The 22,992-nt window shown below is 42.7% G+C and overlaps 2 protein-coding genes across 4 annotated transcripts; one reads left to right on the plus strand and one right to left on the minus strand.

Annotated features, from left to right (window-relative positions):
• The first annotated feature begins 1,620 nt into the window (after positions 1 to 1,620).
• On the plus strand, positions 1,621 to 5,036 carry thoc6 (THO complex 6). 2 transcript variants are annotated; one of them, XM_030141959.1, is made up of 13 exons: positions 1,621 to 1,769; positions 2,876 to 2,967; positions 3,062 to 3,126; positions 3,216 to 3,319; positions 3,388 to 3,425; positions 3,568 to 3,616; positions 3,730 to 3,801; positions 3,909 to 4,011; positions 4,093 to 4,142; positions 4,343 to 4,405; positions 4,474 to 4,584; positions 4,700 to 4,828; positions 4,911 to 5,036. In XM_030141959.1, exons 1-13 carry the CDS (start codon positions 1,755 to 1,757, stop codon positions 4,989 to 4,991), a joined length of 972 nt encoding a protein of 323 aa, XP_029997819.1. In that variant the 5' UTR covers positions 1,621 to 1,754; the 3' UTR covers positions 4,992 to 5,036. The 2 variants fall into 2 exon arrangements, with proteins under 2 accessions (XP_029997819.1, XP_029997820.1); XM_030141960.1 differs by lacking the exon at positions 4,911 to 5,036 and having other exon boundaries at positions 4,474 to 4,641; positions 4,675 to 4,741.
• Positions 5,037 to 5,481: 445 nt separating this feature from the next.
• med15 (mediator complex subunit 15) lies at positions 5,482 to 17,596 on the minus strand. Of its 2 annotated transcripts, XM_030141956.1 has the most exons (18): positions 17,436 to 17,596; positions 13,620 to 13,707; positions 13,497 to 13,548; positions 12,689 to 12,712; positions 12,384 to 12,548; positions 11,692 to 11,963; positions 11,164 to 11,535; positions 10,117 to 10,197; positions 9,917 to 10,030; positions 9,677 to 9,795; positions 9,028 to 9,152; positions 8,817 to 8,951; positions 8,673 to 8,736; positions 8,379 to 8,445; positions 7,849 to 8,009; positions 7,613 to 7,779; positions 6,233 to 6,331; positions 5,482 to 6,149 (listed from the first exon to the last, which is right to left on the minus strand). In XM_030141956.1, exons 1-18 carry the CDS (start codon positions 17,501 to 17,503, stop codon positions 6,013 to 6,015), a joined length of 2,310 nt encoding a protein of 769 aa, XP_029997816.1. In that variant the 5' UTR covers positions 17,504 to 17,596; the 3' UTR covers positions 5,482 to 6,012. The 2 variants fall into 2 exon arrangements, with proteins under 2 accessions (XP_029997816.1, XP_029997817.1); XM_030141957.1 differs by lacking the exon at positions 12,384 to 12,548.
• Positions 17,597 to 22,992: the final 5,396 nt, after the last annotated feature.

Consider the following 22,992-nt stretch of genomic DNA (forward strand, 5'->3'; position numbering starts at 1 on the left):
GTGGACAGTCTGGTGGACACTCCAGTGGACAGTCCAGTGTTGGTTTTTCCAGGTGAGGTGTTTTCCTTCATCCCTCTGTTCTTCTGAACCATGCTGTGTTCTGTCAGGTCCATCTGAGTCCATCTGGGTCCACATTGAGTCCAGTCTGAGTATGAACAGGTATCAGCAGAGTGTAAACAGATGACCGTGTGGGTCTGCCCCTAGTGGACAGACTTAACACTGCATGGAAAAGTTTTTCAACAGAACCAACAAAAACCTAACTGAACCAACAGAACCAGCAGAAACCCAACAGACCCAACAGAAACCCAACAGAACCAATAGAATCCAACAGAAACCCAACAGAACCAATAGAATCCAACAGAAACCTAACTGAACCAACAGAACCAACAGAAACCCAACAGAACCAACAGAACCAATTGAATCCAAGAGAAACCCAACGGAACCAACAGTAGTAAACAGTAGAGAGTGCAGACAGTGGAAGGAAAAAACACCTTTAACAGGTTTAAACAAGGAGTAAAACCAGACTGAGGAGGGAGAGAGAGAGAGAGAGGGGTGTGTGTGTGTGTGTGTGTGTGTGGGGGGGGGGGGTGTAGCCAGTGGATATACCACTACTACAAATACTAGTACTACCAGTGGATATACTACTACTATAACTGTTAGTACTAATACTATAAAATTCTACCCTCTATGGAACTATAGGATAAACACTATCACAACTATATGGGTAAATGAGTGATGATGATGAAGGAGGAGAGAAGAGGGAGCACAGCAGCAGGCCCAGAGATGATCCTGGGAAAACCTGTGATGATCCTGGGAAAACCTGTGATGACCCCGGGAAAACCTGTGATGAGATAAAGAACAGAGACTCCAGAGAAGGAGAGTCAGTGACATGGATTCACTGGGATGTAAATAGAAGAGAAAGAATAGGAGAGAAAAGGTCAGAGAAGAGGAGGAGCAGAGAGGAGGACAGAGAGGAGAAGGAGCAGAGAGGAGGACAGAGAGGAGGAGGAGCAGACAGGAGGAGGAGCAGACAGGAGGACAGAGAGGTGGAGGAGCAGTGAGGAGGAGGAGCAGAGAGGAGGAGGAGCAGTGAGGAGGACAGAGAGGAGATCCATCAGATCCATTAACCCTAATCCCAGACTGACACATACAGATGAATCCAGGGGTTCGTCCAGTCCACAGAGCACTGTGATAATAAAACTAATGTATTTAAATGAAAATATCTGCCAAAATATGAATACAGAGATATTTAGGGTGGACATGGAAGTATTGAACAACTGTAGGAACTGGACAGACAGACAGACAGACAGACACACACACACACACACGCACACACGCACGCACACACACACACACACACACCTTCCAGTTTTATGATAGAAATATATAATTATTCATTTATCTACTTATTTGTGTTTGTTCATTTGTTTTTCTGTTTTTGTAAATCACACATTTAAATCATTATAAAATCATTATTAAATACACATTTTCTCACATATTTATTCACGTATTCATCCATATGTTTGTTTTTACTTTTCTATCAAACACATCTTTACACTAACACCTTTAATTCCAGTTTAATGACGTTCGTGTGAATGCTCCTTCTTTCAGACTACATGTCCCATAATCCCTCTGACTCGCCACGTCATAAGTCGTCGCCGCCGCTCGTCTGTTTCCCTCTTCTTTCTTTCATTCTTTTTCTTTCTTTCTTATCTTCGTGTGTTTTTGCTCCAGTCCGGGTCGGTTCTACGGAAATGGGTCCAGTTGAGGTAAAGACGCTAAAACGTAAAATCTGTGACGCGTTTTAACGTAAACTTTTTTTGCGGCTTCGGTCCGTGTTTGTTTTCATCTGTTCATCCTTCCTTTAGTTCTTCTTCGAATAATACTCTGATCTGAGGTGGGTCTGGGTTCGGATGTTCGACCTGTTTACTGGGTCTTTAGGCTCAAAATAACAGACGTCCATCCGAACCTCATCCACTCATCTGATCCTTAAACATTAACTTTAGTTTCTGGTCAAAGGACTGACAGTTCACCGAACATTAAAGGCCCAGTTCTGTTCATTTTAAATCCCATAAATGAATAAACTAATAATTAGGACTGAAACTGTTGAAAGGATCCATTTCAAGGATGAGGAAAAACTTTACAGAAGAAAGTGTTTGTGTTTAATTCTGACAGGTGTTCTGTGTTGATCTTCTTTATTGTTTCACTTTAATAAAGTAATAATGAGAAGCGATGAAATAAAATATAAACTAATTACATTTGTTTCTGATTTAGTTTATTACAGTATGAATATTCGACACAATAACAGATAAACCATTATAATGTCTGTCTGTTTTTGTTTGTCTGTTGTCTGTTTGTTTATCTGTCTGTTTGTCTATTTTTTGTCTGTCTTTCTGTTTGTTTATCTGTCTGTCTGTCTATTTTTTGTTTGCTTGTCTGTCTGTTTGTCTATTTTTTGTTTGCTTGTCTGTCTGTTTGTTTGTCTGTCTGTTTATCCGTCTCTGTCTATTTTTGTTTGTTTGTTTATCTGTCTGTTTGCCTATTTTTGTCTGTTTGTCTTTCTGTTTGTTTGTTTGTTTGTTTGTTTATCTGTCTGTCTGTCTGTTTGTCTATTTTTTGTTTGCTTGTCTGTCTGTTTGTTTATCCGTCTCTGTCTATTTTTGTCTGTTTGTCTTTCTGTTGTTTGTCTGTTTGTTTGTTTGTCTTTTTGTTTGTCTGTTTGTCTATTTTTTGTTTGCTTGTCTTTCTGTTTGTTTGTCTGTCTGTTTGTCCATTTTTTGTTTGTCTGTTTGTCTATTTTTTGGTTTGTTTGTTTGTCTTTCTGTTTGTCTATTTTTTGTTTGCCTGTCTGTTTTTTTGTTTGTTTGTTTTTCAGCTGCTCCACATGTCCGTTTTCTCTCAGAGTTTCTCTCCGTGTGGTCGTTTTCTGGCTGCTGGTAATAACTACGGACAGATCGCCCTCTTCAGGTCAGAGTGTGAACTGCACTGACGGGGTCCGGGTCCACACACTGACCCACTGTTGTCGTTGATTATTTGTTTATTTGTTTGTTTGTTTTTTCAGTCTTTCTGCTGCTCTGAGTCCAGACGCCTCCGCTTTGAACCAGAAACCCGTCCTGACGTTCACAGGTCCTGACCTTTTCCCCTTTGACCTTTGACCCGACCCGGTGGTCTTGGCGTCTCGCAGTGACTCCATGTTGGTCTGTCCTGGTTTTCAGCTCATGAGGGTCCGGTCTTCTGTCTCCTGTCCACTGACGTCCACCTGCTCAGTTCAGGAAATGGAGAAATCAGCGCCTGGAGCTGGAGCGAACTCATCAAAAAGGTCTGGACCCGAACCCATAGCAGAACGGAACAGGTACCACTAACTGCTAACTGACTCTGTCTTCTCAGAACGTCAAACCGGTCTGGACCAGGAGGCCCAACTACAGGTGAGTCTGGGTCCCGTCCCAGTCCTCCACCAGACAGAACCACAGAGAAGGAGGCGGTCCCGCCCAAAAACCACAGAGACCAGAATAAAATCCACCACCACAAGCGTTGCCACGGTAACGACGGCCTGTTCTGTTTTTTCAGATCCAGTTTGGAGATCCCAGAGATCAATGCCATGACCCTGAACCCCAGAGTGAGTCCACCTAGGTCCAGGTCCACCGAGGACCAAGTCCACGTAGAACCTGGTCTGTGTCATTGATCAGTTATTGGAGGTAATAATCAATAGATGTGATCAATGTGTTTCAGGACGACACTCTGATCGTTGGGGGCGGAGACAACAATGTCCACATCCTGGATCTGGAACAAGGTGTCTTCAAGGTCAGAATCACAGCCTCTGATTGGCTGAGGGGTTGGTCCAGGTCCAATGTGGTCTGATGTGGTCTGTTGTGGTCTATGTGATCTGATATGGTCTGATGTGGTCTCAGGCGGTCCTCCAGGGTCACACAGACTACATCCACTGTCTGAGTGTCAGAGAGCGGGACAACGAGATCCTGTCGGGAGGTGAAGACGGCGCCGTCCGAGTCTGGGGTGAGTCCACCGAACCGGATCAGCCTGACCCGGATCAGCCTGACCTGGTATAAACCCCTTTGTGTTGGTTCTTTGTTCCAGACACCAGGACCGGACGCTCCGCCCACTGCATCGAAGTCTACAAATATGAGGTGAGTTGGCTCTGCCTCCAGCACCGAGGTCAAAGGTCGACGGTTGTGCTTAGTTGTGTGTCTGTTCTAGATGTGTGTGTGTGTTCAGTTGTGTGTTTTGTGTATCTGTTCCAGATGTGTGTGTGTTCAGTTGAGTGTTTTGTGTGTCTGTTCCAGATGTGTGTGTGTGTTCAGTTGTGTGTTTTGTGTGTCTGTTCCAGATGTGCGCTCGGCCTCAGTTTGGGAAGTGGATCAGTTGTGTCACCACGGACTCAGACTGGATGGTACGACTCCAGATCCAGATTTTCTTGGTTGTATTTTTCCGTTTGCTCATTGGTTTGTTGTGTTGCAGCTGTGCGGCGGAGGCCCCGCCCTCTCCCTGTGGCATCTGCGTTCTTTGTCTCCGACGTCCGTCTTCCCTCTGACTGGATGCCAGAGACAGGCTGTCTTCTACCAGGACATGGTGACGTCCCTCTGCACACACTCTGACGGTTCTGTGTTCTGACAGTTCTATTCTGATGGTTCTCTGTTGACAGTTCTGTGTTCTGTTGACGGTTCTGTGTCCCATCCTGGTCCAGATCCTGGCGGTGGGGGACGGTCCTGTGGTGTCTCATTGTCTTCTTGGGGGGGACGTCCGAGCCCAGATCCCCTGTTCATCCCAGAGCCTCAACACACTGCAGAGCAACAGCAGTAGCACCGAGTACCGGGTAGGCCCTGAACCACCACCAGCCCCATCTGGACCTGGTCTGACCCGGTCTTAACCCGCTCTAACCCATCCTGTGTCCTCAGGTTCTGACCGTTGGGGGAAGCAGTGCCCACATCGACGTCTTCACCAACCCGTCCTATCGGGCCTTTTCTCTTCGGTTCTGAAGTGTCAGCACGTCTTCACAATAAAGTTCTTTTGTTTCAAAGGTTCAATGTCGACTTTATTTCAGAACGAAACCTCCCCTCATGTATGTGATGATAAAAGGTCAAAGGTCAACATGAAAAAATTTAACCAGAGAAATGAATGTTAGTTACAAATATTAAAGAAAACGACGACAAAAAAGTCCAAATTGACATTAATATATAAAACTGATCCATAACCCACTGATCAGCTCTGAACAGATCAATAACCCACTGACTCTAACCCTGAAAACCAGACTTACATTAAAACCTTCAGGATGCGTTCAAGGACCAGAGGAAATCTGCAAATCAGAATGTGACAATGGAGGCGGGTACAAGGCGGAATTTAAACATGAGACTGCGTCGATGGAGGTGTAGTCAGACATCTGTAAGAAAAACCTGAATCTGTCAAATCGGATCCAGGTTTTGACTCATGGAGGAGTTGAGTCCAATCAGAACCAGAACCAAAAGTTTTATCATGGAAATGTCGGACTTTTATTTGTGTTAAATAAAGTGTTTCTGAAACATGAGTCCGATACTACATCACCCATGAGTCTCGGCTGTTTTTAATCACACACAGACTCAAACATTTATGAGAAACTCAAATTCCCTGAAATTAAAACATGTTTATAAAAAAAAGAAAGAAATGACAAGAACATTCCAATGATAAAGTTAAACATTTACCAACAAATAAAAAACAAATATTCAGAGATTTTCTTTGTAAATTTGTGACTTTAAACTATTAAACTGTTGCATTAAAGGGTTAAATTTACATTAAAAAATGACAGCCAAGTCACAAATTTACAAGAAAAAAACAGTAAATGTAGAAAAGAGAAAAACAGCAACGGTGAAGAGAAATGACTTCATGGATTTAAATGTTTAATTCGACTAAAACAGTAGATGTTGAAATCCGACCCTGAAGGAGGAGGCAGCCCAAGGTGTAGTGGGGGCGGGGCTAGGTGGCTGACAGACAGGCCTGCCGGATGCTCTGGGTCCAGGGGCAGGGCTAGGCGGCTGACAGACAGGCCTGCCGGACGCTCTGGGCCCAGGTGTTGAGCAGCTCGGTGACGCTGTGTTTGTCCGGCAGCTGCAGCAGTTTGGATGTCATGTTGCGGTGGACGTTCTGCAGGAAGCTGTTGGCGCCTGAGGACACACAAACAGGAAGTGGCGTTGGTAAAGGGGCGTGTGTGTGCTGGCCGTGTGGGAGGGAGTGGGCAGGGCCTCACCATACTGCTCCTGGTGGTCGGCCCAGTATGGGCTCTGGTCGGGATAATCGGCAGGAACGCTGAGCTGCAGGGGAGGAACACTGGGAAGGTTCTTGTCGTCTGGAAAAAAAAACCGCTGTTACTATGGTTACCACTCACACAACAGACTCCGCCTCTGCTTGGTGGGCGGGGTCAGACCAGTGTTAAAAGTGGACTCAGAACGTTGAAAGTTTCTTTAACCTTTGACTGGTTGACCTACATTTATTCTCATCTGAGCCTGAATTTAAGTCAGAGATGATCAAAGATAAAAAAAATAATAAAATGGAAAAAAGGAAGAAAAAGACTTTGAACTGTCAAATCTGTCAAGAACTGAAGAGAACTAACAAATGACCTGTTTTTGTTCCTTTGATTATTTTATTCATTTTTGTTCCTTTTATTTTATTCATTTTTGTTCCTTTTATTTTATCCATTTTTGTTCCTTTTATTATTTTATTCGTTTTTGTTCCTTTTGATTATCTTATTACCTCCGCCAAGGAGGTTATGTTTTTGCCAGGGTTTGTTTGTTTGTTTGTCTGTCTGTCCGTTAGTGTGCAACATAACTCAAAAAGTTATGGACAGATTTGGATGAAATTTTCAGGGTTTGTTGGAAATGGGATAAGGAAGAAATGATAAAATTTTGGTGGTGATCGGGGGTGGGGGGGCCCACAGGGGGGGCCACTGATTGTTAGTGTGCAACATAACTCAAAAAGTTATGGACAGATTTGGATGAAATTTTCAGGGTTTGTTGGAAATGGGATAAGGAAGAAATGATAAAATTTTGGTGGTGATCGGGGGTGGGGGGGCCCATGGGGGGGGGGGGCACTGATCGTTAGTGTGCAACATAACTCAAAAAGTTATGGACAGATTTGGATGAAATTTTCAGGATTTGTTGGAAATGGGATAAGGAAGAAATGATTAAATTTTGGTGGTATTCGGGGGCGGGGGGGCCCACTGATCAGCCTTGGCGGAGGTCTGCGCTCTCCGAGTGCTTCTAGTTCATTTTTGTTTTTATTTTATTTTTTTGTTCCTTTTGATTATTTTATTGGTTTTTATTCTTTTATTTGTTTTTGTTCCTTTTATTGATTATTTTATTTATTTTTGATCCTTTTACTGATTATTTTTTCTTCTGTGCAGCACTTTGGTCCACTGCAGTTGTTTTAAAGTGCTTTACAAATAAAGTTGGATCAGATTGGATTATTTTATTAATTCTTGTTGCTTTTATTGATTATTTTATTTGTTTTTTTCCGTTACATTTAAACTGTTCTTGATTTCATCCAACTGGTTCATTTCCGTTTTACTGATCCTGGATCAGGGTCGTGTTTAGACCAGGTGGTCCAGACCAGACCGGGTCCGGGACCTCACCCAGCTTGCAGACCAGGTGCACGGTGCCATTGTTGCTACAGTGGGCAGAGTCCAGGTTGACCAGGAACTTGACGTCGAGGCGGGCCACCTCCCCCTGCAGGATGTTGGGGATGGTCTGGCGCTCGTCCTCTTCCTGTTTGCGCTTCCGCCCCGAGACGCCGGGACCCCTGAGGACAGAGGAGTTTAGGTGGGCAGGACCAAAGGGGTAGGGTGGGGCGGTCTGGGGGCAGACTTACGTTATGGGGGGTCCGTGGACAGCGGTCATGGCGGGGGCAAAGGTCCGATACAGGGAGTGGTTAAAGACCGGCGAGCGGATGTTGGCCATGACGGCATCCAGCAGCGGCTGACACAGGTACTGCTTGGTACCTGGGGCGACCGGCGGAGGGGGCGGAGTCGGCTGGAACAGAGAAGGCACCCTGAGTCCAGGAGAGACCACTACATAGACCACTACGGAATCACCTGAGACCACTACGGACCCCAAGACCACTATTACAGACCCCAGACCACTACTACAGACCCCAGACCACTATTACAGACCCTAGACCACTATTACAGACCCCAGACAACTACTACTAACCTGAACCCACTGAACTAAAAACCTGTGATGTGTAAAACTGGATTGTAAATCCTAGTTTTATAAATCCTTATTTTGTAAATCGAGGTTTTGTAAATCCTGGATTTCTAAATCCTAGTTTTGTAAATCCTGGATTTTTAAATCCTGGTTTTTTAAATCCAGGTTTTGTAAATCCAGGTTTTGTAGCCTTACCACAGCCATGTCGTTCTTCAGCTTCTCTAATGCGATCTCACACTTCTGCAATGTCTTCAGAGGACACCTGAAGGAAACGTCAGCATTTACCAACACACAGCCTGTCTTTGAACGCACCATGACATGGTTTAACTAGAATAGGATTCAGTGACAACGTTAAAAACTATCTAGTGAAGTAACATTTATGGAAAATGTGTTTGATTAAAAAAAAGTGAAGATAAAACTGAGTCGAGTAAGCATTTGGTTCCGACAGGTGTGTGTTCATGGAGGTGCTGAGATGTTGTGTTCAGGTACCTGGTGTTGGGGTCGGTCAGGATGTTCAGCAGACTCTTCATCTTACTCAGGTCTTTCTTCCTGTCTGTTGGGACATAAACATTCATACTTTAACGTTCTCGTCTGCGTTGGGCTCAGTGTTAACCCTGGGCCTGAGCGTCCAACCTTCGTTCTTGTCGATCTTGTTGATCATCCTGCGCAGAGGTTCGATGTACTTGGACAGCTGTTTGAGCTTTTCCATGTACTGCTGGTCCTCCAGGGATGTGGCCCCTGCTGGACTCATCACTGAGCTGGGGTTTCCTGGGGGGTAGGGGGTCCAGGTCAGGGTTGGGGTTTCAACAGAACCATTTGTGTCATTGATATGAGCTGTTTGTACCTGGAGTGTTGAGGGTGGGGGAGGGGACTCCATAGTTCTGGGGGGTCCGGGCGTTGGCGGGGCTCTGGGAGGGCTGAGGAGAGGGACTAGGCTGGAACCCCCCCGGGGACGGGGTCGGACCAGAACTGAGGACAGAAACCCAGACCCATGGGTATCAGGTCCAGTGTCACAGTTTACAGACACAGAAAGAAGGAAAAAGTCCATTTATTCAGGATTTGACACTCATTTACCTCACGTTTTCTCATACATTTGTACATTTTTCATACAAAAACTAAAGCTTTAATCACAATCAAACATTTGTTTTTCACTAATTTACAACAAAATGAGAATATTGATTTTTTTTTTTTTTCTGATCGAACATCCAATTTTTCTGATATAACAAATTCTTACTCAATTCAGTCATAATATTCTGGTTTTTATTTCCTTGTAAATTTATGACTACATCCTGGATTCAGCTCCAGTCACACTGGACTCTTTATCTGTGGTCCAGACTACATCCTGGATTCAGCTCCGGGCACACTGGACTCTATATCTGTGGTCCAGACTACATCCTGGACCCAGCTCCTGTCCCATTGGCCTCTTTATAAACACAATCCTAGGTCTAGACTATGTCCTAGACCACAGGTGTTCTGAGTTGGACGTACTGTACCTGGCTGAGTTGGGCTGTGAGGTGGGTGGTTGAGGTGACGGCTGAGGCGGGGGGGGCATCGACTGCGGCGTCTGAACCTGCAGCGGTGATGGCGAAGACATAATGGGATGCTGCTGTACCTGTGAACGCAACCAGACCAACAGGTCCATCAACATGAGTGTTGGTGTCAAACTGAACTGAGCAGTTCTGTATCATATAAATAAAATGTGTTGGACTGATGTAAAGGTCAGAGGTCATTGCCTGCTGTGTGATAGGTTGTCCTCCCACAGGTGCTGCGGTGTTCTGGGGAGTCATGCCCGTGTTGAGGGGGGCACGAGGCATCCGAGTCGGAATCTGCATCACAGGACGGACGAGCTTTGGAGGAGACAGACGGGTTATTGAGCGTCCTGCAGTCTGCGTGAACATGCTGCCGTTAGCTCTTACAACAGCTGAGTCCTCACCTGTCCGGGCGCAGCAGCGTTCAGCTGGGCCTGTGCTGCTGCCTGCTGAGCCTGCTGAGCTGCCTGCTGGGCGGCACGAGCCTAGAACACACACGGAGGTGGTGAGCGACACAAAACGACACCAACAACAAAAAAAACACAAAACACCACCACACAACACCATACACCACAAAACAACAAAAAAACAGCACCACACATACTCGTCCTAGTGTCGTTTTTACTGGTCCTGGTATCGTCTTTACTGGTCCTGGTATTGTCTTTACTGGTCCTAGTGTCCTCTTTACTGATCCTAATGTCCTCTTTACTGGTCCTAGTGTCCTCTTTACTGATCCTAATGTCCTCTTTACTGGTCCTAGTGTCCTCTTTACTGATCCTAATGTCCTCTTTACTGGTCCTAGTGTCCTCTTTACTGATCCTAATGTCCTCTTTACTGGTCCTAGTGTCCTCTTTACTGATCCTAATGTCCTCTTTACTGGTCCTAGTGTCCTCTTTACTGGTCAAATACAACCGACTTTAGAGGCTTCACAACATACATATGGAAACGACCCCACGACACAGTTGACATGATCTTGGAAAATTAGAACTGATCAGCACAATCGTTAAGCAAACAGACTAACGATTCCAAGGACCTGAGCTACTGCAACCACTTCTACATAAGAACTGGCTCTGACTCCCATCCCACTGGTTTATCTGAGGTCCTGCCCTCACTGACGGGTAGAGCCCCAAAGAAGGGATACAAGTGAACCTGCTCCTCCACATCCAGAGGAGCCAGTTAGTGGTTCACCTGGTTCACATGCCTCCTGGACTCTGCATTGGTGAGGTGCCAGATGTCCAACCTGGAAGAGGCCCAGGGGTACACCAAGGAGACAGGTCTGAAGAGAATAGGTGGGCAGGTCTGGGAGCTACTCCATGTCAGACTGACTCCCATGTTGGATCAGTACAGCTAGTGTTTACAGCTGGTTCTCCAGGGGATACCGTACGTAAGCACCTGATACACCACGACCTGGAGCTGTGAGAATGTTTGACGTCGAACACATGGACAAACACCTGGAAGGCCTGTTGGATCTTCAGCTGGTGCTGCTGCTGCTGCTGCTGTTGACTCAGGGAGTTGATGGGGACGTGCTGAGCCGATGACATCTGTCCAGCCAAAGACTGAGGCACCAGGCCGGGCTGCTGCTGCTGCTGCTGAGAGTGTGGAGGCATCGGACCCGCCTGGACCTGGACCTGCTGCTGCTGAACCATGTGCTGGATGGACTGGGCCTGGGCCTGGGCCTGGGCCTGAGCCTGGGCCTGGGCCTGGGCCTGAGCCTGAGCCTGAGCCTGGGCCTGGGCCTGGGCCTGGGCTTGAGCCTGGGCATGCTGCTGGAGCTGCAGTTGCACCATCTGCTGCTGCTGCTGCTGAATCCGTGACTGGTGCATCTGAAAGCACATCAGCAGAACAGACGTTTGTCCTCTTTCCTTCAGTGTCATCAGTGGAAGCGGTTTGGTTTGACCAGGATCTTCATGGGAGCAATAGTGATAAAGACTGAATGTTGAGGATGTGCTACTGCTCCACAGCCTCAGTTCCTCCAGTACCTGGTTCTGTTGCTGCTGGCTCTGGCTCTGCTGCTGCTGCTGCTGCTGCTGGTGGTTGTGGTGCTGCTGCTGCTGCTGCTGTTGCTGCTGCTGCTGGAGCTGCTGCACCCTCAGCTGCTGCTGCACCTGGAACTGCTGCTGGATGGCAGCGGCGTTCTGCTGCTGCTGCATGGCGTTCTGCTGCTGCTGGAACTGCTGGAACTGCAGCGACTGCTGCTGTTGCTGCTGCGCCTGCACCATCTGCTGCATTGGCATCTGAGCCGGGCCTCCAACTGCAGAAAGACGGAGCACAGACAGGGTGAGGGGGCGGGAGGCGGGGCTGGCCAAGGACGAGCGGACAACCAGAGTGGCAGCGGTAGGCGAGTTTCACGGTAACATTGGGAGCAAATATCATGGTTTGAATTCAGGTGGTTCATGCTGTTTTTGTATACGTCAAGTGAACAACACAAACATGAAACAACAGTTACTTTTGTTTGTTTTAAACCATTTTCATCTTGTTGCTTTGTCTTTTTGGGTGTTTTCATCATACTGTGTCCTGTCTGCATTTTTCCATGGTAAACCGTGAAATCTGCGCACCGCTGCCCCCTGAGGTCGACGTGCTGAAGCAGACTGAACGTGAGGCGGTTCCGACGCCAGAACCTGCAGCCAGCATCCACTGTGAGCGCACACATACACCGAGGAAACACACTCACTGGATTGTGGGTTTCCAGACACCCCTGCCATGGCATGCTGGCCTATCTGCATTGGCCCCATGGCCCCCATGCCCCCCACTGGAGCGCCGGCGGGGCGTGGCCCCATGCCGATGGCGCCAGGGCCCCCTCCAACCCCTGTCAGGTTAGTCAGGGCATTCATGGGATCTAGCAGAAGGTAGACAACAGACAACATTACGCAGCTCCAACATGCACAGCAGAAATCAATAACACCATGAGTCTGGTAGTCAGAGGTCCAGCAGAGGACCAGACGCAGCACAGACCCCAGTCCAGCAGAGTCCACTTACCTGGACCGCCCAGACTCTTCTTATCTGTGGACGACACACAGCTACAGTTAGACGACAGCTCCCGGAGTGCACTTCACCAACTAACATCAACTAACACCGCTTCACTTTCTCTCTCCGGTGCAGCAGAACTGAAGCTGACAGCTGAGGCTCCTGAGTATTGTAGTATCTACGGTCATAACTTGTCTGATGTTCTGCATAAAATGTTTTCAAGTCTTGAAATCCTGTGATGTTTTTTTTTCTTTTTGCAAATTTACAACTTTAATCACATCAAAAATCTGTATTTTTCCATTCATTCATTTCCAAAGTATCTCAGATAAAAACTGTGACTAATCATTTGACTTTGCAGAAACACTCTGAACTCTCTTCTCCTCAGCAACAACAGCTGAGGCTCATGGGTAATGTAGTATTTAGACTCAGTGTTTGAAAAATGAGGTTTTTTAACAAATGTGTGTTGATATGTGTAATATATTACCTACATGAAATATATAGTGTTTAATATGTTGTGTTAGTTTGTCTGTGGTTCTCATTCTTTGCTCTGTTATTGTAGGTCATTGGTTTATCCAACAGGGGCAGTTGTTCGTTTACCTGCTTTACTCGTTTACTAGATTATTTGCTTCTCAGCTCCAGACACTGTTGAAACTGAGTCAGTTCCCAGTAAAAGCTAAAGCCCTGGGGAAAACTGTATCTCCCAGGGTGCACCTGAGCACCGCCCAGACAACCCCAGTGTGAGGAGCAGCTTCAGTGACTGAAGCCTTTCAAGGTGCGTTTCAGATCTAGGGGTCGTTGTCATGGCGACAGTTTTACTTACGGATGTCTCTGAAGTGGATGATGAGTCTGGCCACCAGAGATAAATACTCCTCCTGAAAACACACGCACACGTTCAGAGACACCCTCCACATTTACCCATAACCCCCTGGGGCTCAGTACTCACTCTGGACTTGGCCTTGATGTAGACGTGGTTCTCCATGTCGGTGCTGGACTTGGTGTGAGCCGTCCCGGCCTTTCTCATGGCCTCCTCACTGGAAACAAACACATGAAGGCATTGAACAGGAAGTCTGTCAAAGTCTGCCCTGATTGGACCACAGTCGGATTTGGATATTTGATGTGATGGCGCTTCATCGTCTACATCCACAGGCAGATTTAAACAGTAGTAGGAGCACAAACTGAACGGTTCATTTTATTATTAACTTATCTTTGAATGGAACAAACCAAAACTGTTAATTCAATTTCAAACCTTTTAAAGCTGCGGGAGACTTTCGTGACCAATTTTCCATCAGATCTGTCTAACCTCAGTCATACCCTCAGTATCATGAATCCATTAGTCTGTCATTACTCACCTGAATCTCTTCCCTCACAGTGAACAGTTTCTTAGTGCCATCCACCAGAAACAAACCATGTGTTTACAAACAGAGCCAGGAGGGAATTTGGGCATCTGAGGAATTTTGTCGCGACGTGCATTTTGGGAAACAGAGGTTCACACAGCGGCAGTGCAGCCATATGATATTATGGATGAAACAAACACGACGCGGAAACAGCTAAAACACAGAAACAGCTGGAGGAATATGCACAGAGGGAAGGGAGCTCCTGCCGTTTCTGTGTCGTGTCTGTAGCAGCTGCCGCTGTCAGGCAGCTGTGCGAACCTCCGTTTCCCACAATGCACGTCGCGACAAAATTCCTCAGATCCCAGAGTTCCCTCCCGGCTCTGTTTGTAAACACATGGTTTGTTTCTGGTGGATGGCACTAAGAAACTGTTCACCGTGATGCAAGAGATTCAGATGAATAATGACAGAAAGATGAACGGATTCATGATACTGAGGATATGACTGAGGTTGGACAGATCTGAGGACAAATCGGTCACAAAAGTCTCCAACAGCTTTAACATCAGCAAACATATTTGAACCCTGGTTTACAGAGCTGGGACTTTACATCCAACCAGAACAGAACACCAGCCTCCACAAGAAGAGACCAGGACACAACTGGACCATGTACAAAGACCGGGGCACACCTGGACCACGTACAGAGACGAGGACACACCTGGACCATGTACAGTCCACCTGGCGTCCCCTCCATCATAGCTGTCCTAAAATGTCCTAAACCATCCCAAACTGTCCTGAACTGTCCTAAACCGTCCTGAACCATTCTAACCTGTCCTAACCCATCCTAAACCGCCTAAACTGTCCTAAACTGTCCTAAACCGTCCTAAACCGTCCTAAACCATCCTAAACCATCCTACCTGACTGCCCTGTGGTTTCAGTGGTTTTCTCCTTGTTTTTATTGCTCTGTGTCTGAATGTGTTTTAAAACCTGGCTGTGGGTTTGAATCATGTCTGTCCCATGGAGCTGCTTTAAAAAGACACATTTCAGTTTTTTGATTGGAACAGAAAATAAAGTTTTTCTGTTCTTTCTATTTTCTGAAACACAGTCTATTGACAGAGTTTATATATATTTTTCAAGGTCAAATTCTAGTTCTCTTAAAGGTCTTTTTCACCTTATCACTGGGGTTAAACCCATGTCTACTGGAATACATATACTCAGGATTATTTATTTCACTTTTTATCACATTGATGTACATCGTATTATGGGTTCTTCTATATGAAACTGGGTTTATTTTAGTATCTGTCACTTTCCATCTTTTTAGACCCAATAATAAAAGGTAAATGTAGACACATTTCCCCCCAGGATGGACCTAATGATGACTTCAGATAAATGCAAATAAGTTATCCTCTTGCTCTGATCCATCCCATAATTAATGAATTTATAATCAAATATTGGGTCCAAAAATAGGACCCAAATATGGACATTAAATCTCCCTAGGTGTCAGTGCATTAGATGTGAAAATGTTTGTAAATGGTCTTCTATAGACTATAAATAGACAATGTGTTCAATGTGTCGATCCTAGTGGTTTTTCTCATCCACACGTGGGTTTTTCATCAATCTCAGGCTCATTCCAGGATTAATGTGGAACCCATTGTGTCCACTGGTGTTACATACAGAACCTTAACATTTAAACACATATAAATCACCAGTGATTTTTCAAGTGGTCATTTTTTTCAAACACTCTGCCCTGAATATTTACTTCAATTCCCAAAATGCACCTGTGACAGAATAAAAAGATATTCAATAAAATAGTAGTGTGTAATTTTCATGTCCTTTTGACCGTGTTACACATGGATTTATGTATAAAAATAATACAAAAATAATATAAAAATGTGTTTAATCTGAAAAATAGTTTCTCTTGTATCTCAGTAAGTATTTATTTTTCTATTAGACCCCAAGTTCTTCCAGACCTGCTTCATAACATTAGTCTACATCGGTTTGAATGTTTAACCCTCGGTCCTGTTTTTAGGACCAGTTTCACAGAAACACCCATATGTGAAATTAGGTTTCATAATAGCAAAAAGTTTAGAAATTAAAAAACACCACAAAGTTTTATCCCAAATAAGGGAAGTCACTTGGCAGTAGTTCAGACCCACTCTCATTTAGATCCAATTGGACCTGGAGTCCACCTGAGAACACCTGGAGTTCTCTCTTAATGCATCACCTCTGTGTAAGGAGCTTTGGCTTGAGTTAATATTAAACAGAAATACACCACATTCCAGAGTTAGAATTACAAGCACTTTCAAGCTAAAATTCAAGCACTTTTCAGACCTTGAAAACACAACATTGAAATTCAAGCACTTTCAAGGGTTTCAAGCCCCTGTACCAACAATGGACTGATGAAACAAAACGTCTCAGTAGGGGTGTTAGAAAACATCAGTTCTGCAGTATATTGCAATATTTAATTTCACAATACTGTATCGATATTAAAAAGTACTGTATCAATATTTTTAGGTATTCATTCAAATGCAGATATGGCAAAGGTTCATTTTTGTTTTTCTTTATTGTTTATATCTTACTTAATATTATATAACACTGTTTTATTAAATAATAGTTATTTGAAGCCTTCTAAAAGTACTTTTTACTGTCTGAGAGGCAGATGTTAGTTCCTTTGTTGGAATTGCACAAGAATAATCTTATGATGTTAGTTCTGAACAAACAGAATACGAACATTTGAACAGGATCTTATACTGTAACGTCTGTAAAACACAATTTAAGTTTTAACACAGGATCATTATGTGATATAGCATTAGATCCTGTTGTGATCAAATAAAAATGTGTTTAGTATTTGTGCATATTTCTGGTGTTATTCAATTCTTCCAGGAAATAATCTTTTTTTTTTTTTTAAAGAAACAAAAAAAGCCTTTATAACAGTATCATGATATATCGTATCGTGATCCTAGTATTATAATTTGTATCTTATCGCCAGATTCTTGCCAATACACACCCCTACGTCTCCATACTTTCTGGAACTGAATCAAATGGTTCAATGCTTTTAGGCGTGTATTTGTGTGAACACTAGTCAGTCCAGTGTTATTCCCACTTTTACAGCCTCTGTTCTCAATTAAAAAGATGGTTTTAAATCAGACTGAGTTTAAAGTTCAAATTAAAACACTGAACTTTCACAACACGACACCACTTTTATTCCTTTTTTTCTCGAACATTTCGAAATAAAAGTGTGTCGCACTGACATGGTTTGTGTTGTGTTTGAACTGGTTGTAAAGTCCCTTTTGTCAGACTTGGCTGTTAACGGACTGGTTTTTAACTGGTTTTCTCCGCGCGGGTCGCCTGGGAGTGAAGCTAACGTTAGCTCGCTATGCTAACAACAAACGACGCGGCTGAAACCGGAACAAAACCTGAATAAACCTCACATCTGTGCGACCACTTTCTGCCGGAACTGGGGGCTCCTCCAGTCGCTATCCGAAACGGGGACATCCATGGCACAGAAGCGACCTTTCGGAGGGTTTGTGCCGAAAGTCTGGACAGTCTACTTTCTCCACTCTTTCTGCTTCCGCTGTGAAGATGCTCTTCTTCTTCTACTGGTGTATTATCGGTAGCTCCGTTCAGCCAGTGAAGCCTAGCGCTTCCTGCCGGTCCAGCCCGGCACCGACAAGAATATATGAACACGACAATAATTCATCACCATGAGGAGTAGCCTAAACATCCAGGCTAAGGAGGTCATGAATAAAAGGTGTTAAAATAATTTAGTTAAATTTTTTTTTCATTTTATTGGGGAAATATTTCTTTCATAAGCAAAAATGTTTAGCCTCCAAACCAACCTTTCCTCATTTTTGAATTGAATTTAACTCACTTTATAAATCATTAGCCCTTGTTAATAATATAAAAAGGACATTTCTTGATAGCTATGATAAAATATTTAATGTATTATCGGCCATTTCATGAAATTTTAGATGAGAAATTATTTATGTATTTATTTTTTGTCTATGAATTATTGAAAATATATTCTGTACATATACCAGTGGCGATTTCTCATGGACTGCAAGGGAAGCTCGGCTTCCCCTAAAATTATGAAAATTAAATGGTCAAATATGTACAGTTGTGTTGACATTTCATTGACTACAAATGTGTTAGAACACGTTCATCTCAAGGATGAGTCCATTCAGAATCAGCTTATCACAAACCAACAGACTCGATGTTGTTCACTTCTCATACATTCCCATTGTGCTGTTTTCTCATACGATCTATGGTCAATGCATTTGCCTGTAGACGACCAGCATCCATGCACTTCAATGGGACTTCATGGAACAGTTTTTCTTCATTGCCTCAAAACTGGACGGTAATTGGATAAATGCCACGCTGTTGTCCCGCCCCCGGACCCCCGGCGTCACTGGGGATGAATGGAGCGGTGGGTGGACCTCGGCCGGGCTGGACGCTGGGCTTCCATGTGCTGATTGGAGGATCAGTCCACAGGCTGAATCCCATTTGATTGACAGCTATTTTGAGATCTACTCCTTCACTTGACACAGTTCAGTTTAATACCGTCGCGCATTCTGCTGTGAAATCGAGAAACCACTACGAAATTACTTGTTCATTTCTCGCACTGTAAATAAAACACACTCATTGTACTTCCTTGTTTCAATTTAACATAATTTCAGCGTTTTCTTGTTTACATGGTACGATTAAGTCACTGACCATTTTCTTAAGAAGGAACACAGGGCCGAATTTGTTTAAATGTTAAATAAAAAAATGTTTAAATAACTTGACCATTTTTTTAAAATGTAAGCCGACACTGAGCTTCTCCTCTGAAAGACGAGCAGCCGCCACTGACATATACTGATTTTATGATTGTATTCTATTTTGGTATTTGTATTCTCTTGTATTGTGTGTATTGTGTTTTATGTTAAGTGTTTGACAATGTTTGTAAATTAATATTTAAATAAAGTTTGAAAAAAAGAGAGTTCATCACCGACCCAGAGCTTCACCTGGACCCACCACGGACAACCATCATAACCTGCACGTGTGTGTGTGTGTGTGTGTGTGTGTGTGTGTGTGTGTGTGTGTGTGCTCTACCGTTATTGCACATCAGATGCGTGACGTTGCACTTCCGGGTCAGAGCTGTGGGGCATGCGCAGTACATCAGCTTCGTTCCTGTGTCACAGGTCTGTGTATGTACAGTAGATTCACTTTAATCACATTATCCTGTCATTCGTCGATTCACTTCAGCCAACGTGTCTTCATGTACTTTTAAAGTGCACTTTTCGTTTCACACTAACACAATAATTGGTGTTTTTTAAGTGTGACGTAAACTGACTGTGTTTACATGGATGTGAACCCTGTTAGCTTAGCTTCGATACGTTAGCATCAGTGTAACGTTCCAGACGTTGTGCCGAATTCCAGCCCCTGTGGAAAACTACTCCCCCTTCAGCCGTGAAGAGGACAATGCGCACCACCACAGTCACCCTGTCCCAACCTATGGTCCTCTGACTGTAGGATATGAAATGAACTGTGAATTATTCAACCTCTGAACACCATCATAGCTGTGTAACAGTTAAGGAATGAATAATATTATAAGATATTGCAGTTCTGTTTTTAATCTGTTTAATATTAAAGAATGTGCAAACTGTAAGGTGTAGAAAACTGTCTGAAGTGGAATCTTAGATACACAACACACAAAATATATAAGAATAAAAACAGATCCTGCTGAAAACCCCATCCCCCATCAAAATAAACCTGTGAAGCCAAAAGGAGTGAAATGACTTATATATACACTATATACACTGTATATACAATTTATACACTGTATATACAATTTATACTCTGTATATACAATATACTCTCTCTCTCTCTTTCTCTGTATATACACACACACATACATACAATATAGACTGTATATATATATATATATATATATATATATATATATATATATATATATATATATATATATACTCTATCTATCTATCTATCTATCTATCTATCTATCTATCTATACACACACACTACATATATATATGTATGTATGTGTGTGTGTATATGTATGTATGTATGTATACATGTACTCTATATATTATATATACTTACAATATATACTCTGTATAAACAATATATACTCTATGTAGCAGCTATTTGTCATCAAAATTAAATCAACTCAAAAGTGACTGAACTTAAGACTTTAACACAACTCAAATAACCACTAGATGCACCATGGGTTTGTGGTTTACGCAGTCAAAATACAATGTCCATACCCTAGATGTATTTCGAGTGGTTTATTTTTAGGATTTTGCAGGCAAACAACAACCAAGGCCTTTTGTGCTATCTCTCCTGCTCACCCTGTCTGTCTGTGAATGACTGGTTATTTGTCTGGTTGTTTGTCCAGTTGTCTGGTAAAAAACCATTGTCCCACCCAGGTGCATGCTGGTCTAACTTGGTGCTCCCTATTGATACCCAGGTGCCCACGGTCTAAACCAATAAGAAAACATAAAACAAAAGGTGCTAAATACTAAAGAATGAAAGCAATAACCATGAAAATCAAAAAAAATATATATACTAAAGATTAAACAAACAAAAAACAAACAAATCAGAATAAAAAATTAGCAAAAAATACTGAATTAGTAAACAAAAAAGGTAAATTAGCTTTAAACAAAAAAACTAAACAGATAAATAGCTCCTACAAATATGTCACCAATTTTTTCATCTTTTTGGGCCTAAAATGTGTTTAATATGATTCTGTCGTGTTGTCATTCTTAACTCTCACCAGCAGGGGTCAGTCTGGTACTACACACTTAAAACCAAACTCACCAATGAGCCAACTCTGTGTATCCACAGATTGTATCAGACACTGAATAAAGTATAAAGCTGATTGTTTACACACATCTATATTATGGTTTCATCAAGTTTTCTTCTTCAAACTAAAACACTTATTATTAACAGTCATTCAAAATAACACTGCCTTATGATCTTCATGTGCTACGTCAGCTGATAGTTTTCAGTATAGCTCTATTAGCTTAGCTCTGTTAGTTTAGCTCTGTGTTTAGACTGAAAACAGCTGCAGTAATACCACAAATCACTTCCATTTTCTGTTCAGTTTGTGTCAATAGCTGCACTAAAGACCTGTTTGGAATCCAGGTCAGAACTGTAACAGTTTAGTCTGAGCCGTGCATCAACAAACAGCAACTTAGCAAAGATAACATCCCATAATAACTTCATACCTGACATGACATTTGGCAAGTTTGTTTATTTTTACTTTATCTTGTTATTTCCAGTAAGTATAAAATACATTGTGTACAAATCAGGGTGACATTCCTACTGTTCAGTTCAAAAAATGTGACAGTAAAACCATTTCAAACAGCAAGTTTGATTTTATGTCCATTAAAGCATAATACATGTATTTAATTACACTACTATGTCAGTGTTGGCTTTTGACTCAGAATTGACCATTTTTGCCACTCTCCAACAATGTCAATTTGACCATATTCTGGTTGAACGTATGCAGAAAAAAACATAGTATTTCCATTTGATGGCACTGATCGCCCTCTTTCTTTAACTCTGAGAAGTAGTTGTTTGTATGTGAGCAGAACAATTCAACACAAAAATGTACTTTGGTTGAACTTTTTTTTTTTTTTTTCATTTAAAAACATGGTGACATCCTGACAAAACCTGGAATTTATAGCATTTAGGGTGTAGTGATACTAAAAATAATGCAAAAATAAAAGATAATAAAATCAGCGGTGTTGCCAGTCAATGACATATGTAATAATTCAACACAAAAAAATACTTTGCATGTAGAAAAATAATATGAAACAATAAATTTTTCATTTTTTTTATCCAAAGATGAGGCATTTAAAAGATTGAAATCTGTAAAAATTATGAATATTTGATCATATTTAGGGCAGGTGTTGGTAGAAAAATAGCTCAAGGTATAATATTTTTGTAGCTACCTTGTGAAAGTCAAGTTTTTGATTTCAGTGGCAGAAGTCTGTATAAGAATTGGTCCTTATAGTTGGTTACTACAAATGCATATCTGTAAATATTAAGCCAAAATTCTGAGAAACCTCAAGAATCTCCATTTTATTGTTTATATGGTTCAATGTTCATTCAATGTGTTTTAAATAAACCCTATACCTGAGGTGAAGCTCCGCCTACTCTGTGCGTGATGCGCGTGACAGAGTGAGAGGGAGCGAAGTTCATTACATGGGTGACGGAGGTACATGGTCCCAAATTAATTTTGATATATTCATTCTTCTAAAAGACAGAAAGCGGGGTTCTCCTACTCGGAATAAACATGCGACTGGATTTGGTGAGTTACATTTCGATAGAATGATAGAATGTTTGGTCACTTGCGAGAAGTGTGATGCTAGTGGTAGGCGCGGCTAACTGTGCTAACTCAGCTAATTAGGCTAAAGCTAATATTCGTATTTAACAAAGCTACATTTTTATCAGAAATATTATTAAACTGCAATGATAAAGGATACTACATGTAAGATGCATACTTGTTAAAAAATAAGATGTTTTATGTGTTTTGTATGCACTAAAAACCAAATTTACTCATAAAACCCTATTGATTCATTCTTCATTATGGTGCAATGTGGGAACCATTTTGAGCTCTTGTTGACCCCTGTATGTTCTTGATGAAAAAACAAAGTCTTTTCAGTGATTCTGTTTTCTGACTCATCACTTCAATCCAGCACATTGGGGTCTGTCCTTTATATATTGGAGTTATTAACTATGCAGACTGATCCTTACTTTTTGAGATAATTGTTAATAGATGAGAGTAACCTGAGGTGATTTATCTCTCTATATGCAATGCTGCTGAAAGTGGTACTGTTTGACAACCACTAATGTCTCTCATCAGTCCAAATGCAGGACATTGGACAGCAGTTCAGTGCAGTTTGACCTGTTCACAGATTGAATCCTACTGCTGAAATTGTTTAACTTCAAATAAAATCAAAAAACAGTCAGCATGTTAAA

The sequence above is a fragment of the Sphaeramia orbicularis genome, chromosome 8, assembly GCF_902148855.1.
Source record: "Sphaeramia orbicularis chromosome 8, fSphaOr1.1, whole genome shotgun sequence".
Lineage (NCBI taxonomy): Eukaryota > Metazoa > Chordata > Actinopteri > Kurtiformes > Apogonidae > Sphaeramia > Sphaeramia orbicularis.

Bases quoted from the DNA above. Each gene is read 5' to 3' on its own strand.
- thoc6 (XM_030141959.1), top strand. The intron at 3,320-3,387 runs GTCTGGACCCGA...CTGTCTTCTCAG, and splicing joins GGAGCGAACTCATCAAAAAG to AACGTCAAACCGGTCTGGAC. The intron at 4,829-4,910 runs GTAGGCCCTGAA...CTGTGTCCTCAG, and splicing joins GCAGTAGCACCGAGTACCGG to GTTCTGACCGTTGGGGGAAG.
- med15 (XM_030141956.1), bottom strand. From the start codon at position 17,503: ATGGATGTCCCCGTTTCGGATAGCGACTGGAGGAGCCCCCAGTTCCGG. The intron at 13,549-13,619 runs GTGAGTACTGAG...GTGTGTTTTCAG, and splicing joins ACATCAAGGCCAAGTCCAGA to GAGGAGTATTTATCTCTGGT. The intron at 6,332-7,612 runs GTGAGGTCCCGG...TTTTTTTTCCAG, and splicing joins GCACCTGGTCTGCAAGCTGG to ACGACAAGAACCTTCCCAGT.